We start from the raw sequence: 17,133 nt of genomic DNA on the forward strand, positions 1-17,133 counted from the left end.
TTCACTAGTCTAAATACAGTTCTTTATTAAATCTATTTTCGAATAATAAAGGAATCATGTCCAGGGTGTCCTGGACTTCAGCCCAAGTCCCTCATAGCAGAAGGGAAGAGAGAGTAGCAATGTCTTCTTGTCTCCTTCCTCTTTTTTTTTTAATAACATTTTTGCAAATCTCTTTAATGCCAGGGAGGAATTTTTCCTCCAAAGCTCCAGCAAATGTTAGCTTATGACTGTTTTTAACCTTAACCCTAACCCTCAGACCTCTTTAAAAGTCACAGGCCAAAGCTGGTGCTTATCCCTACTCAAGGCAGAAGAGAAGAGAGATCATATGATAAATTTAGACTAGTTATAATGCACTTCCTGGAGCTGGGCATACTTACTCTCCATTGAACAAAGCTGAGATTTTGTTGCAAGGCAAAGGGGGTGTACTGGATATGGGAGAAGGTTATGGGTAAATAATCAACAGTGTTTTTGATATTTGGAGGCATTGGCAGGTGGAAGGTGGGACACTGATCATCATTATTAAAAGCACGCATAAGAAAGAAAATATATCTTTCATTTGTTATATGTTTGAATTGGGTAAAGACCTTAGTCAAATCAGACATTGGATATGACTTTGTAGGAGTTAAGTCAGGGGACAGATCCTTCCTTGGAAATAATACTTGGTCAAATCTAGTACAGTTGTTCATTAAATCTATTTTCAGGCAAAAAAGGATGATGTCCTGAGGTCTCTGGAATTCACTGCAAAGTGATACAAATACAATAAGGCAAATGGCTGAAGTTGATTACATACATTATGTGACCAAAGCAAACTTGCTCTCACACTGTGATCCAAAGAGTGGCAAACTGGAGGCTTTACTCAAAGCAAAGAGAGCAGTGAATTCCAAAGATGAAAGTCCTCAGAGAGGGCAGAAAGATATTAGTAAACAGGGTTAGTTAATCCTGTCAGGCAAGAGTCACGAAAGTCCAAGACATGCTCTCTTGTCTGCAGTGTCATGGGATTTCAAAGGATGCCCATTTATTTATCATTGAGAACAGCAGCCCTGACTGCTACTCTTTACGAGGAGTGAAACTTTTGAAGAAGAGTAAATGTCCCAGAGACTGCTCAGATTTGGCAGGCTTCAAGAGAGCAAGAACTGGGGCATCTAACACAAATATAGGAAGATAAAATGCAGAGCCTCATGAGAGATTACCTTCAACACTGGCATTTTCTATTCCCTAGAATGAGGTAAAGAGCAGGAGCATGAGGGGTGAGAAGGTGCCCATTCCCCCAAGGCTGACACTCAGCTGGTGTGCCATCCCCGTTGATCCTGGAATCCTTCTGAAGTAACTGAGCACTGACTTGAACCTCCAGTGCTCTGTCACCTCCCCAAAAGCCAATAAAGAAGTGTTAATAAGTGGAGGCTAGCCCACAGAAACTTGGTTTAAAGAAAGAAACAAAAGCAAGTGAGCAAGTTGAAGAGGGCTACAGAAGAGCTTCTACTATTCCTTTGAACCTGCTCTCTCTACACACCCTCTGCTATGGCTTCAATCCAGAGCCCCCTGGGAAAACGAGCTACACCTTGTGTTCTTACTGTCTTCTATTCCAGTAGAAGCATCCCTGCATCTACCATGGGCCAGTCCCTCCACCTGGGTTCCAGACCCTTTCTCGCCCCCTACTTTCTCAAAACTACACTTCTTCTGTCCTCTCCTTTCTCTCTTGCCTCACCAGAGGAGCGATGGAGCAGAGACCTCAGGGGTAGGAAAGGAGAATGTCAGATGCCAGAGAGCCACACCTAGCATGCATTACTGTCCAACAGAAATATTATGCCTTCCAATATTTCATTCAGTTAAGTGAAAAATTGCTTAACAATTATAATCCCATTTATGTAAAAATATATGTAGATATACACATATATGTAAATACAACAATTACTATTTGGAAGGATACACACCAGTTAACTGAGGTTACCTCTGCAACCATACTATGCATATTGTTCTGCAACTTACCTTCTCACAAAGCAAAATGAATGGGAAATCTTTCCATGCCAGCTCATGTAGATGTACTTCATTCTTTTTAATGGCTGAAGGTATTCTTTTCTATGGATGTATTATAATTCATTTCACCATTTTCCTATATTGATGGATATTTAAATTGTTTCCAATTGTTTTTGCTACCACAATTGAATCTTAATACAACTGATACGGATTTCAATTCTTTGGATCACAGAAAATAATTTACCTTTGCATCTATGGGAACCAGTCTTTTATCACAGTTCCCGAAATAACACATCCTGTTCAGTTGGGAAATGTGGCCATCTTAAGCAGTAACACAATTTTTTGCATGCAGTTTATATATTGATACCACCACTAACCAGCGTCTTTAAAATTTTAAAGTACATAAGCACTTTATGAAGACTCAATATTACTAGTAATGCTTTGGGCACAAGGGGTATACCAACCAACCACTTAACTGAAGGATGCAATTTTTTCTCTTCTTTTTAAAACTGAGGTGTAACATATATAATAAAGTATTCAAGTCTTGACTGTATAGCTGGATGAAAGTTTACATGTACGTACATCTGAGTGATTGCTCCTCAGATTAAAAAAACATACCGCATGTCCTCCACCTTAGCAGGTAGTGGGCAGCACATTGTCATAGAGTAGGATGCTTTTTAAGCGGCTTTTTTTCCTTTAAATTTCCACATTCCTCATTTCTTTAGGATAAACACTCCTTTATGATTCTTATGATAACAGTAACTTGAACGTGAGGGTAAGGTGAAGAATAGAGGCATCCCACCGGTCTGGTGGGCATTCTCTCATCCCTACTTATCTCTAATCACTTACTAACTTTCAGAAGCTGCTCCATGGATATCCTAGGTTGGATTAATGGGAGAAGCATGGATTGCAGAAACTTTTCAATTTTATATAACACAGACTGGCTGGATTTTCATCCTACCCTCCCAAACTTGTTTCTATTCATTAAGGCCAAAATGGGTCATTCAATGCAAATAATGCTCTACAGTACTGGTTTAAGAATTATGAACAATCTTTTTTTTTTTTTTTTTTTTTTTTGACAGAGGAAATAATGAGCTGTGTAATTTGGGTTAAGGGGTTTAATTTCCTGTGTCTTTACAAAAATACGAATAATCAGAGAGAAGTTGGCTGTGGCCAGATCATCAATGGCCTCAACTGACAAGTTGAGATATTTGGACTTCCCTACACTTTCTTTTTTCTTGGCTGTCCAACACCCCCAACAGTTTTTCAGTCACAATGTGTTGAATAAAATTTTATGGCTACTCTGAAAATGTAATAACCATTTTCTGTGGGAAAGTTAATTTCAACTTCCAAATAATGAATTTATAAATTAATCTTTCAACACAGTTCATTATTTTATTACTTGTCCTGGTTTGCATTACCTTAATCTTTCTGCTCCTCAGTTGCTTTTTATTTACAGGATAGCTAAGTGAAGAGAGTCCGAAATGACATTTTCAGTCTGAGAATTCAATGATTTATATGAGGTCCTGGATTATTATTAGCCAAATGTCAACATTTATCACTTAATTCAACCATTTCCTCTTTCAGAATTTTTTCCCTTTTTTTTTTTTTTTTTTTTTTTTTTTTGTCACACGGGCCTCACATGTAATTCCCAGGCCAGGGAACCCATACTACAGTTGCAACCTGAGCCACAGCTATAGCAATGCCAGATCCTTAACCTCCTGTGCCACATGGGAACTTCCTCAGAATCTTCTTCAGCAACATTAAAATATTAGTATTTCCTCTATAGGACAGGGATGCAAATGACCCCCAGATAAACCTGCTCTATAGCTTTCCTCCATGTGGTACATAAGGATTGGGCCTGTTAAAAGCGCTTGTTTTTAGGTGATGTTAGAGGGAACTATATGGACTTTACATTTATCGTGTGGCTATTATATATAACTCTCTCTAGTCCTTTCACACTAGGCCATTTAATCAATGTTCTTTATTGGACAAATGACAAATCTACGACAGGGAAAGTAATTTGCAAGAAGGTGCTATCTAAGTGGTAGAGGTGGCGCCTAGTCCGGATAGGATTGGAAGCTCTTTCCACCCAATAGAGCTGTGCTCCTAACACAGAACAGAAGGCGTCAACTCCAAAGAAGGTATAGCAGAGACAAGAACAGAAAATGGCTATTTTGCTAGAGGAAAAAGTTAAGCTGCTACAATAGAAATATGGTAGCTCAAATACAGTGGCTTTGTATAAACTATTTGTATAAAGGGAATAAACTCTAGTTTATTTCTCTTTCATGTACCAATCCCAAGGGGAGCGGTCAGGTTACTGGGTGTTCTGCTCACCAGAGTCCTTCAGAGCTGCAAGTTCCTGCTATCCTCTTGCTCCACTGTCCCATAAGGTGCTGTCCTTGTATGCATTAACAATGGGTTCTCTGGAAGGAACGTAGCTGAGGGGAGACATAGCCAAGGTTTTAAGGCCTATATCTGGAAATCAGCCTTCACTCACATTCCACTGATAAGAACTTGATCATGCAACCTATACCTAGCTGCATAGAGTCTGGGTGGTAGTTTGCAGCAGGACAGCCATGTGCCCAGCTATACTCTTAACTGTGAAGAAAGAAGATTAAATAATCTGCAAATAATTTTCTTCCAACAGTTTATAGTTATGATTTGGAGAGCAAAGTGTGTTTTATTATATGATCTCAAGAGACCTAGGAAAATGTAATTGAAACTAAATTAAATGAAGATGTGACCTATTCCTTACACCCTTTTCTTTTGGCTGTGCCCACAGCATACGGAAATTTCCAGGAGAGGGAGCAAATCCATGCCACAGCAGTGACCTGAGCCACAGCAGTGACAACGCCAGATCCTTAACCTGCTGAGCCCTCAGGGAACTTCCTATTCCTTATACCCTCAGGGAACAAAGATGGTTTATTTTACCAGAAAAAAACCCCTGCAATTTGCATTAAGACCAGAAGGAAAGTCAAAGAATTGAACATATCACTATTTTTCCTTCTCTCCCACACTCTTATGGCAACAGATTGCACTGACTTTACTGGATCGGCTCTTTGGCCCTCAAACGCAGGCCCCCTATAAAAATTTCTTCCCTCCTAAACTTGCCAAAACATGAAAGCAGCTCTGTTATCCATACGGGAAAGCAGATGCACAAATGCTCCCCTGGAATGGCATCAAAATAAGCCAGTCTCCAGTCTGGGAAGTATAAATTCAGTCAAAGAGCTGGATCTGAGAATTGCAACTCATGTGATTGAGAGTCTTTTTCACATTTCATTAAGAACTGTTATACACCCTAGAGCTTGGAAGTCTGTGATGCTAAAAAGGCAAACCCCTCATTTATCTCCCATTTTTATGTGTCTTTAGAAGAAATACCATAAATACTTGTGCCCATTTTTTCACTCTGACCACACAGAGGCAGGACTAATAAAATGACCTACAGGTCAAGTAGAAAAGACAAATCCTCAACTGGGGACACCCATGGAAGTGACTTCCTAAAGACCACTGACATTTCTCTCTTCTAATTTTACATTCACCAAGCAACGTATTGTGCTGTAGTTTTGTCTCTTGAGTGGATACAGATGCTAGAAGGAAGCACTCTAAATAAAGGTTAAAAGAATTACTAACATTTACTAAGTACTTAGTAGTTACTAAACAGTTTTAATGTTTTACAGGCATATCTCACTTTATGCCCTTTCCAGATACTGAATTTTTTTTTTACAAATTGAAGATTTGTGGCAATCATGTGTCACATTTTGGTAATTCTCGCAATATATTGAACTTTTCCATCATTATTGTAATGTCCATCTGTGATGAGTGACCTTTGATGTTACTACTGCAAAAGATTACAATTTACTGAAAGCTCGGATGATAGCATTTTTTAGCAATAAAGTACCTGGGTGGTGGGGGAGCATGCCTGTAGCATGTGGAAATTCCCTGACCAGGGACTGAACCCATGCCAGAGCAGCGACCCAAGCTGCTGCAGTGACAATGCTGGATCCTTAGCCCACTGTGTCACAGAAAAACTCTGTAATAAAGTACTTTATATTAAGCTATGTATGTTGTTTTTTAAAGACATAATGCTACTGCACACTTAGTAGACTATGGTATAGCATAAATTTTTCTATGCATTAGAAAACCAAAAAATTCCTATGATGCACTTTATTGGGGTATTCGGTTTATTGCAGTGGTCCGGAACCCACAGTCTGTCTGAGGTATGCTTATACATATGTAAATTAACTCAATCTGCACAACAACCCCATGAGGGTGGCACATAATCCCCATTTTATAGCAGAAGAAACAGGCTCAGAGCAGTCAAGTAACTTACCTAACCAAGGTCACACAACTAAAGAAGTGGAAGTCAGGATTCAAGACCTGGCCTCCTGAGTATGGGCCTTCACCACCACTTCTTATTTATATATCAGGAACATCTTTTACTGTAAATGAAAGAAAATGGCATTCTAGTTTATAAATTAGATTCTAAGAAGTTTGGAAAATGTCACATGCAGCCTCAGATGAGCTGGAAAAAAGTCAAGTCCCTAGACCTGCAAAGCCAAGGACCAGACTGGATACATGGTTTGATCACTCTGTGAAGTTATGCTACCTGGGGTGGGGTTGTGGGTGTGGTGTGTGTGTATATGGAGTCCCCTCTTTTTGATAATTCCTAATTGTAACACAAGGCTTTTCATTGATATACTAATCTACAAATGATTCGAGATATTCACAGACCATAAAGGCAAACCAAGAACTGTCAGTTTTTATACAGGGCCTCAAATCAGTTAGGAGACAAAAAAGTCACTCAAAAGTCAAACCTAGCTCTTTATTCTATCACTACAGTGCATTTTTACAAACTTACAATGAGATCAATTTCTCCAGTTAAGGTACTGTGCTATTAGAAACCACATTTCTGAAGTCTCTGGCAAGGTAAAAAAAGACCATTACGTGTATTTAAGTAGACTGATCAGAAAAATGTAAGAGACAGGAAAAGAAGAGATTTTCTGTCTTTGACGCTTTGAATAACAGGGGACAGAGGTGTTACAAAGGAGCTTTGAAAATGTAATACCCAGAGACAACTGTAGATAAACATCAATCTGGATTCTGAGGCAAGAAAGCTGATTAATGATGAGTAAGAAGACTCATTCTCCAAATGGAGCTGGCAGATTATAAGTGAACAGAAGCTTCATACAATTATGTTAATGATAAAAAAAAAGGTATTTGTGCTTTTCAGGGAGTTCTGATCTAAGCCACGCCCAAAGTGAAGTTATGAAGGCAATATGATAAAAAATAAACTGAAATGCTACCACAGACTTTTTTCAAGTCAAATCTCTTTTAACTACAAATTTGGTTGACAGATCTACAGATAGGTGAAAAAGTATTCATGTATAATCAAAAAAATTAATTATCACCAATATTAGAGGAGGGAAAACATGAAGATACAGGCATATAACCAGTTACCTACAAGTACAAGCTCTTGGAATTCTCAACTTTTGTAGAAAATATGAATTTGTGTTTGTGTGTACCTATATACATATACACACACACACGTGTGTGTGGACTTATACACATACACACACACACGCATATAGATATAATGTTGCAGAACTTCTAACCAAATTAATCACTTTTAGCATTTAATTTCAGCTCCTAATGAATGCAGTTACCTCAAAACTAACTCCTTTCTCTTATTAATGGTTCTGTTCTGAAAATGCAATTAGCACATTAGAAGTTACAGAAAGTAAAATCATACAACTTTAAAGGCTTTTAAATGAGATCTCAAACTTCTTGAAGAAGTCTATGCAATTTACTTTGGGAAGAACTCAAAAGCAAGAGATTGGACTTCTTATACTGCTCAAGTTCCCAACAACCCACTAATCTACACATTCCTCTTATAGAAATATAACACCATTTTCATTGCAAATTTGGTCAACTGCACCTGTACCTGCTTCATTTATGTTTTCCTTAGATCCTTCTGAAAAAACTTTTCACTTACTTTCATTCTGATTTCTATACTGCAGTTTACTAATTTTTATGTTAGCAAAAGAAGACCACTATTTGATTCTCAAAAAGAATATACGCACTAAAGAGCTCCTAATTTATATTCATTATTCAATGGAATCCTTTTTAAACATCCTTTCCTCTATATAGCAAACTGCCTATAAAATTACTTCTTTTCTTGCATCTTGTGCTACATTAAGTAACTTTCAATGTTAAGCTTATGTGTGTTTTAAAACTTCCTTATCTTTATTTATGTATTTTTGGGTCTTTTTTAGGGCCACACCTGCGGCATGCGAAAGTTCCCAGGCTAGGGGTCGAATCGGAGCTGTAGCTGCCGGCCTACACCACAGCCACAGCCGCACCGTGTCTGAGCAGCGTCTGTGACCTATACCACAGCTCAAAGCAATGCCGGATCCTTACCCACTGAGTGAGGTTGGGGATCAAACCCATGTCCTCATGGATACTAGTTGGGTTCATTACCACTGAGCCACAACAAGAACTCTAAAACTTCCTTATCTTTTACGGCAACAAAGTAACAAAGCAGAGGCAAGGGCTGGCCTAGGTGGGAGTTTGCACTCCACTAAAATGGTCCTCTGACCACAGAGGAGCACAACAGGGCCAAGAATGGGGACAAGGGCAGTCTTGTAGGAGTGTTAACTGGGAGAGAAAGACAGGGCTCAAGGAAAATGGAACCCCTAAGCCTGTCCTCATAAGAGAAGAAGGCTAACTGGTAAATGATCTCCAGATAACAAATCTGTCATTATTTTCTTTCAGAATTTTCTGCCACAATTTTATTTATGTATTTACTTTTTAGGGCTGCACACTTAACCTATATAAATACTAAAATTTCAACTGGTCTTAAAATATTTTAAGAGTAAATATTTTAAAAATTTTATAAATTTCAAGGTCTAGTCTTTTTAGTAGTGAACTTTTTACACTCACTACTGAAACAAAAATATAACCCACCAGATATAAATGGGTTAGTTTTCAGAATAATTTCCTAATTTCAAAGGAATGATAAAAAATGAACACTATCTTCAATATGATCAGAACAACAACGAAATCCTTCAATTTAAAAAAAAATGAACATTATCTTCAATATGATCAGAACAACAACAGTATCCTCTAATTTTTAAATAATTTTTCTTCGGCATTATTATTATTATTGTTATTTTCGGTCACAGTCACCTATGTCATATCCTTTGTAATATCATTGCTATCATCTTTCAATAAATGTCCATCTACAAATTAATTAACTTTCTTGAGACAAGAGACAAATCCCTGGTATACCATTCTTCTGATTCCCATGAAAGACTCACTTTTAAGATACAATTGCAGCTGCCCCACACGCCAGTTACTGTGTCATACACACGCCTTAAAATTCTGTAATCAGCAACTGCCAGGTGCCGTATCGCATTCAGCACACCACAGTCAGTCAATACAGACATCCCCAAACACACCAAGGCTGGTTTTGTCAAATGTTTTATTGAGTGTAGACATCTGGAGTACTGTAAAACATGCATTATCTGTAGATTCAAAAAGGAGCAAGCCACATTGTCCTCACTGTCAAATGTGTCAGGCTTGGTATACATGATGGAGATTAATGAAGTATCATGAGAGTAATATGGTTCCTGAAAAGCTTCTACAATTTGGAGTAGGGTCTTAATCACGTGAAAAGCAAAGCTGTTCACATTTAGTGAACTTGCATTTCATTGGAGGTACACAGTATTTTAATTTTAAAACAAATAAAAATAATTCTGTTTGTAGAAGATTCCTATTCCCAACTTTACCCCATTCAGTTTTCAGAAATTTTGATTTTTCTCTTTTAAAAAAGCATATGCCTTCTGGACGTTGTACATTTATCTGAGCAATAACTAAAATTTATTTCTTCTTCGGTTGTTGAGGTGTATTAAATTTGAAGAAGATAATATCTCCATCTTCAACGATATAATTTCTGCCTTGTTGTCTGTACTTTCCAGCAGCCTGTAAGTAGGAAATATAGAGGAAATGGGTTATTTTACAATTAAATATATAAGGTAAATGGTAAGAGCACATGTAAAAAATATTATACATCTTGGGTCATATTAAAGAAAAAAATATATATATACAGGAAGGCATACAAGTTCAAAACTAGACTTGGAGAGAAGCAAAGTACTCCTGATTTGGGCAGCACTAGGGTTTCCATACATACATAATCATAATGTATTCTCCACTAAATTGTTGGTACATAAATGTAATTATACCAATATCATTAAGTTTCATTACATGCTGTTTATGGTACATTTCTGATGTGTCTGCAAACATCCGGCAAGTCACTGTAACAAAACAGATCAAATCAGGCAGGAAAAAAAGATATATAACTAGGTTAAAGCTCAATTTGCTTAAAGAAATCCTTTGGTGATGCTGATAATGCCAAAAAGACAGCTTGCTACAAGGAAAATTATTATCAATTGTCATGTACACATTTTATTTTATTTAAAAAATAAAATTAAATTAAAATAAAAATTTTTTATTATAGTTGATTTACAATGTTCTGTCAATTTCTGCTGTACAATAAAGTGACCCTATAATGTACAGATTTTAAATTATTTCCTTGTAATTTTTAATCTGGTCTTGACAACGACCATACACAGTGGTGTCTACTAGAATTCATCATGGAGAAGTTTACTGACTGATGGCCCTGGTTATAAGCAGACTCTAACAGGTTGGAAATGCAAAACAGTTATTTTTTTCACTTGTAAATTAGTCAGCAAGGCAAGTGATTCCACCTGCCGGCATGCAGATCAAGGCTTGAGCAATCTGCTGGTAATTCTAACACAAACAAGCGGCAGTTACTGAGACCCAGGTTCACCCTGTGGCATAGCCCACACATGTCATCCTCAGCAGAACAGGCTCTTCAACACGTACACATCTTCACTTAACACTGCAGCCAACCAACCCAGTCCCACATGACCCCACACTGACTACTCAACAATGAGGACTTGAGGATCTTTTGGAAAAAATTCTCAAAAGTATTTTCCTTCTGTTGGAATTTACTGAGAACACGAAACCTTCGCCCAACAAGATTAGCACCTCCCTTTGAAGACACAGATAAGAATGTTCAAAGGCAAGTGCAATTACACTACTCAGAAACAACACTAAGAAAAATCATGCATCTGAGGTTAAAAATCAACAAACCAGATCACAGAGTCCTAAAGCATATTTCAATTATCTAGACCACATATAAAACCATCTATTAGTAAGTGCTATTACAATGATGCTAATTTTTTAAAAAGGTGCACATGTGCGCACACACACACACACACACACATGATTTTTGTAGAGCTGTAATGTATGGAAGGCCATACATGCTACTTATTTTGAGAATCTAAAGTCCGATGTTATAAAACTATATAGACAATTTAAATCAAATACATACTGACATGACATACTAATGTAAGTTTATATACTTTGTTATCACTTAAGTTTACTACTAATTAAAGGTGACAGTGTTCCTTTAAATTCTCTAGAGACCATTTAATCCATTTCCACTGCTATCAGAAACACTGGTTGAAAAAAAAAATCAATACCCATTTGTGAATCTTGAGTATGTATTAAACAAGACACGTCTAACCAGTTCATTTGCACTTGAAAGCAGCCATCTGTAGAAGCCAGCTTTGCCTAAGCAGATATGATTGCTAATAATGTGATATCCCTGTAGACTACAAAGCCCACACAGAGCTATTCAGTATATAGTTCACAGCACTGGCATTAAATTAGTTATGCTGCAGTGGTGTTAGAAATACATATACATAGATACATATACACACAATCTTGCTCTCAGACTTAAAACCTACTTGATAATATGCAAGTAAGTATTTGCTGAATAAAAGAGCATGAAGTAATTTATAAATGCTTTATTTTGTTTGGAGTTCATATTTTTAAATGTTACTTTTGGAGATTTAAAAACATGCACACATAAATTACTTAATAGCATTCTAAGCTGAAAATCCAGAGGTCATTTTTTTTCCAATTTATGTGTATAAAAGCTCCCAGTTAGTGTTAAGTATTTCTACAAGCAGGCAATATTATTTTATTGTATATTACAAAATTTCTCTGTACTAATAAAGAAGTATCCACAATTTATGAAGTTTATTACAACACAGACATCTCTTAAGGATTGGTAAAACAGGCTTATGCCATGAGAGTATAAAAAAAACTTTTGAGTTCTGAATTCTAATAGAAAAATATCATTATTTTAATCTTTATGGAAAAAATACATGCCAGCATGATGCAGCATGGTGAAAACGAATCTGAGATCTCTCAAGTTTAAGTAGTGTTCTTGACAAAGTTCAATCTTATACACTGCATTTGCATATCTATTGACACAGATGACACCATCAAAAAGTTGATGACTTGGTTTAATTGTAAACTCTAACTTCTTTCACTCCTTTAAAACAAACAAACAAACAAAAAAATCCCCCCAGAAAACGAAATGGTTCTCATTCCACTTTGAACCCATTACACCAAGATTTTCCCCTCATCTTCCTGGGGTTCCCACAATTCTATTACGGTCCTGTCATTCAGTATGATTTTTCCAATGAAAACAGTGACAATAAACTAAACTTGAAATAAACTTTTCTGCATTCCTTTCAAATTATGAAAATAGTACATACAAGAGAGACCTCTTTAAATTCTTTAATATTTTCTCTTGTAGACTTTGAACAACAAGTTAAAGAAGCGTTCTCACAATGTCAGTTTAATCACCTGACCTATCTATCAACTGATGACATACTTACTGGATTTTGCTAAGTAAACCTAATAAAGCCAAACAAGATGAAGCTAGCAACAGAATTTACATTTAAAAAAATCATTTACTACTCATGTATAACATAGCTTCACTATTAGTGGATGCAAAAATCAAATTATACTTATTAGCTAAAATAAAGCACAATTTTGGACCTGCCCTCTAGTGTTGAAAAAGCAAATCAAGTTCCCAAAGATCTATTTTTTTTTAAAAGGTACAACCATAAAGTTTCAGCAAGAACAGGTTTTATCTGAACTAAATTCATATTGTTTTTCTTGAATTAATCATAAGCATACACATACTACTATTTCAGATACTCAAATGTAATAAGCATATTTTTTCATGGGCCATCAGTGAACAAACCCTTTGAAATTATTTATAACTATTTAAAGCCAGCTTTAAATTTTTTTTCAGTTTTAGAAAAACACCACAAAATTACTGACAATTTGCACATTTAAAAAAATTATCTAAAAGCATGTAAACATCTACAGCTCTTTAGTCGATAGTAACATGAACACTGACACATAGTTTAAGACAGTTATATATTTTAATCATGAATGTCTTATATTAGCAAAAATTGAAAGTGTGAAACTAGAAAACAATTCCTTACCTTGACCGCATTTTCAGAACCTTCCTCTTTAAAATCTTCGTATTTCATTACTTCAGCCATAATGAATCCTTTTTCAAAATCTGTGTGAATCTTTCCTGCAGCTTGAGGAGCCTTCGTCCCTTTCTTTGAAAAGAAAGACCAGAGAAAACTAATTGCATTTAAGATGATTGATTGTAAGCGCAGAGTTTCTTTTCTCTGATGTGCAGTTGGGTTCAACTTAAACTTAGTTTAATATCAGTTAAGATGTCAGATATGCAATTAGAACATTTTCAACACTGGGCACTATCTGTGCAGCAGATTAGCACAGACAGATCAGTAGATATTAAAGACGCATAGCTTTGTTTTTCCTAACAGTCATCCACAGATTTATCGATTTAGGTGCAGTGGTCTGTCTTTGGCGTAGGTTTCAATTCGATTTTCTATTCTTCATGGTGGAAAAAAAATAAGGATTTTAAAGTAGCTTTCAAGCTGAATTATCAAAGCTTTTAAAAAGATAAAAAGCCTTGAAAATTTCAGTTCATCTAAAGAACATATAAAAATCAATACATAAAGGGACATTTTAAAGGCATTTTCAACAAATCATATAATCTATCTTCAGCAAATAATTCTGAATTTCTCATAAAATTTTAATAATAAAATTTTGAATACTTTACATAATATACCCTCCCTCTAACCATCATGCAGGAAAATTCAAGTTGATATAGGAAGAGAAATGTCTTATAATTACCCCATGTGTTAAATTACAAGGACATACATTCCAGACACACACAACCATGGAAAGAAATTTGAGAAATAATAGTGACCTAAAGGCTGCTTAATAAAGCATGTTAAAGTGATAAGGAGTCTGACACTATAAAGCACAGTTTTTACAATAAAAGATGTATTAGGTTAATATGGCTACTCACTGATGCTTACCTGACTAAATATCTTAGCACATTAAATCATGGATACTTACAATCAGTCTTAAGATAAACTGACTCTCACATTTTCAAAGCTTAGAACATGTTATCTTTTCTGCAGCACATACTTAAGTTTGGAAGTTTTAAGGCTTAAAATACAAAGTAAAAATAAACCCTGGTGATTTGTTTACCAGCTCAGATTTGCTTTGACATTATTTTGTAAGTCTATATAAAAGGACCTTACTTAGAAGTCAATCAAACATTTTTTTTTTTTTACAAAGGAAAGAAGAGATCAAAGAAAAGTGAATCTCACATTCACACAACACATTTAACATTATCTTGAACTGACTCCATGTTCCTACCCACCTTAAATCAAAATAAATGTAAGAATAAATTAAGGTAGTCAGTGAACACAGAAATCAAAGCAGCCCTAAAATTTATCATGTAGCATACATTAAAAAGCATAATAAAAGAATAAGACACTATTCCTAAAAGTTCTGATATTATTTTTATATTCTGTAACACTATTTTAGACTACAGAGAGTTCAAAATACTTTTCAATAGTAACTACCATATTATATTTTCATTTAAAAGCAAGCTATTATAGTTCAGTTTCTATTGTCCTCTGGGAATAAATTAGTCATTCTTTCTCATTGTAATCAGTGATACATCAATATTTAAAACATACATCATATTAAAGAAGATGGAATATATAAAACTGCAAAAATAAACACTATTTCTAGGAATTCAAACTAAAAAAGGCATGAATTATTACACATTGAGTTTAGCTCTTTGAGCTCAACTGTGTATCTATGAAGAGCATAATGATGTCATATTGCTTTTATTGCTGAAAATGTAATCCGAGCAAAGCAAAGGAGGAAAGAACCACCCGCAACCCAAACAAACTTAGCGAATACAAAATGAAAAGCAACATCAATTTCACTGCAGACAAACCCAGTCACACAGATTAAGCAAGCACAATACTGGTGCGTCTTATCTCTGACCACAGGAGGAGGGTAGACAGATTCTACAGGATGAAGAAATTCAGACTATGTAATAGGCAGAATCAATTGTTACCTGCCTCAATCAATGCCGCTCCACTTTCACTGTTCAGCAGCTCACAAATAATTAAAGTTATCCTGGACAAAAACCTCATCTGTAATGACTAGCTAACCGCCACCATGACAAACTTCAAAGTCAGTGATATCAATCTGAATTCAATAGTGTGGAACTGGATATAGCTGATGAATAAGTATGAATCTTACCCTGATGGTCCATGCACGCACTTCATCTGGGCCTGCAGTGAAAAAGTATTCTAGTTGGAGTGCTGCAAACCCAGCCTTAATGATCTTTGGCAAAGCACTGAAATAAAATGAAACAAATTCACTCAACATGTAAGTTGATTGTGCCAGAGATAAGTACAGAGCTAAAATGATTCATTTCAAGCAGAAAATGTTAGAGATATTAGTAAATGACCATTCATCTTTTATAATACACTCGAAGAGGTTAGAAAGCATATCACCATTCCTGAAAAATCCCTTCTGTAATTGGTTTTAATTGTACTAGTTTGAACATATCATTTTGAATTGTTTACTATAAAAAAGAGAAAAATTTGATCTACCCATTCTATGATTATTTTCCTCCAATATCAATTATTTCCAGGACATGGGTCATGAATGCAAAATTCTTTGATTGAAATCCAATGTTTAAACAATATATTACTGTTACTCAGAAAAAATTAAGGCAACTGATTCATTCTTTCCCTCCCCCACTGAACATGACGAAAGAGTTTTGGCGATCATTCCCTCTCAAAAATATACATAACTAATACCTATGTTATAATTAAAACACTGTACGGAGATGACAGATGACAGTTAAAAACTTAATTTAAAATAAATCTTTTCACTCTGTCTCATGGTAAAGAAAGGAGAAGATTCCCTCTTTATAATGGTAATTACTCTGTCATTTATTATTCTATCAGCGCAAGCAATTAAATTACTGCAAGGAAATAGTTGATAATAAAGTGTAAGGAAAATGAATGCTAATTAACCTTTGTGTCATGTTCGCTTCCAGATACTTCTGTCTCTCCTCAGCACTCAATTCTTGCAACTTGAGTTCCAAGGCCCCACTAAAAGGAATGACCAAGGCACCTGGGTCATACTTGTCCACCCACTCTTTAATTTTTATCAACCTGTAGACAAAAAAGGGCACAACATTATCTTGTAGTGCATGCATGACTGTACCACATTCATTATTATCAAGTAGCACATACATATTCATAAGAATTGCACGGTTTTATGATGCCATCTTTTTGTGTATAGCTTTCCAAGGTCAAGGCATTAACAGGCAGCAACTGCTTCAGGTATACGCCATAATATTTTACTGTAATCTAGTTTTACTTTAACACATTATCTATAGGAACTATTATACAAATATTTTAAAACTTTTTAAAGTTATAGTAAATTCATTCAGCATTAACACCTGTGACCTTGCAAACCTCAATGTTATGATTTATTTTCCATATTTTACAAAGCAAATTTTTAAAAAGCAAAAAACACCAAGTTCTATATGTATAGGTATCATACCTAAAACTGTCAGCTAATTTTGAAGAGCTGTGGCAAATAAATAATTTGTTCCACCCAGATATCTATATGCCCAATTCAGTTCCTTCTTGAACTAACAAGACATTACATTTGTCACTGGTTTTGGCAGAGATTTTTGCTAACAAAAACAAAACAAAAAAACCCAAACAAACACAAACATGTCCAGAAATAAAGATTTACAAATCTAGTTAATTGTGTACACACTGTTCTGATGAATCTCACTTTTGTAGGCTCATGCGTAATAGAACTACAAAGAAAATA

At 35.6% G+C, this 17,133-nt stretch overlaps 1 protein-coding gene across 2 annotated transcripts in view; it reads right to left on the reverse strand.

Moving 5' to 3' along the window:
* Positions 1-9,440: 9,440 nt before the first annotated feature.
* The window catches only part of OLA1 (Obg like ATPase 1), a 175,463-nt gene continuing 167,770 nt past the window's right edge, over positions 9,441-17,133 (reverse strand). For both annotated transcript variants that reach the window (XM_021076152.2, XM_084999553.1), the window contains exons 8-11: positions 16,320-16,460; positions 15,535-15,631; positions 13,371-13,493; positions 9,441-9,957 (exon numbers count right to left, since the gene is read on the reverse strand). In XM_021076152.2, the coding sequence (XP_020931811.2) occupies positions 9,856-9,957; positions 13,371-13,493; positions 15,535-15,631; positions 16,320-16,460 (463 nt within the window). In that variant the 3' untranslated portion in view covers positions 9,441-9,855. The remainder of the gene's footprint in view (positions 9,958-13,370; positions 13,494-15,534; positions 15,632-16,319; positions 16,461-17,133) is intronic.

The sequence above is a fragment of the Sus scrofa genome, chromosome 15, assembly GCF_054392235.1.
Source record: "Sus scrofa isolate SSC_HxYL_T2T_F1_AM1 chromosome 15, Sscrofa_HxYL_maternal_Yorkshire_Landrace_v2.0, whole genome shotgun sequence".
Classification (NCBI taxonomy): Eukaryota; Metazoa; Chordata; class Mammalia; order Artiodactyla; family Suidae; genus Sus; species Sus scrofa.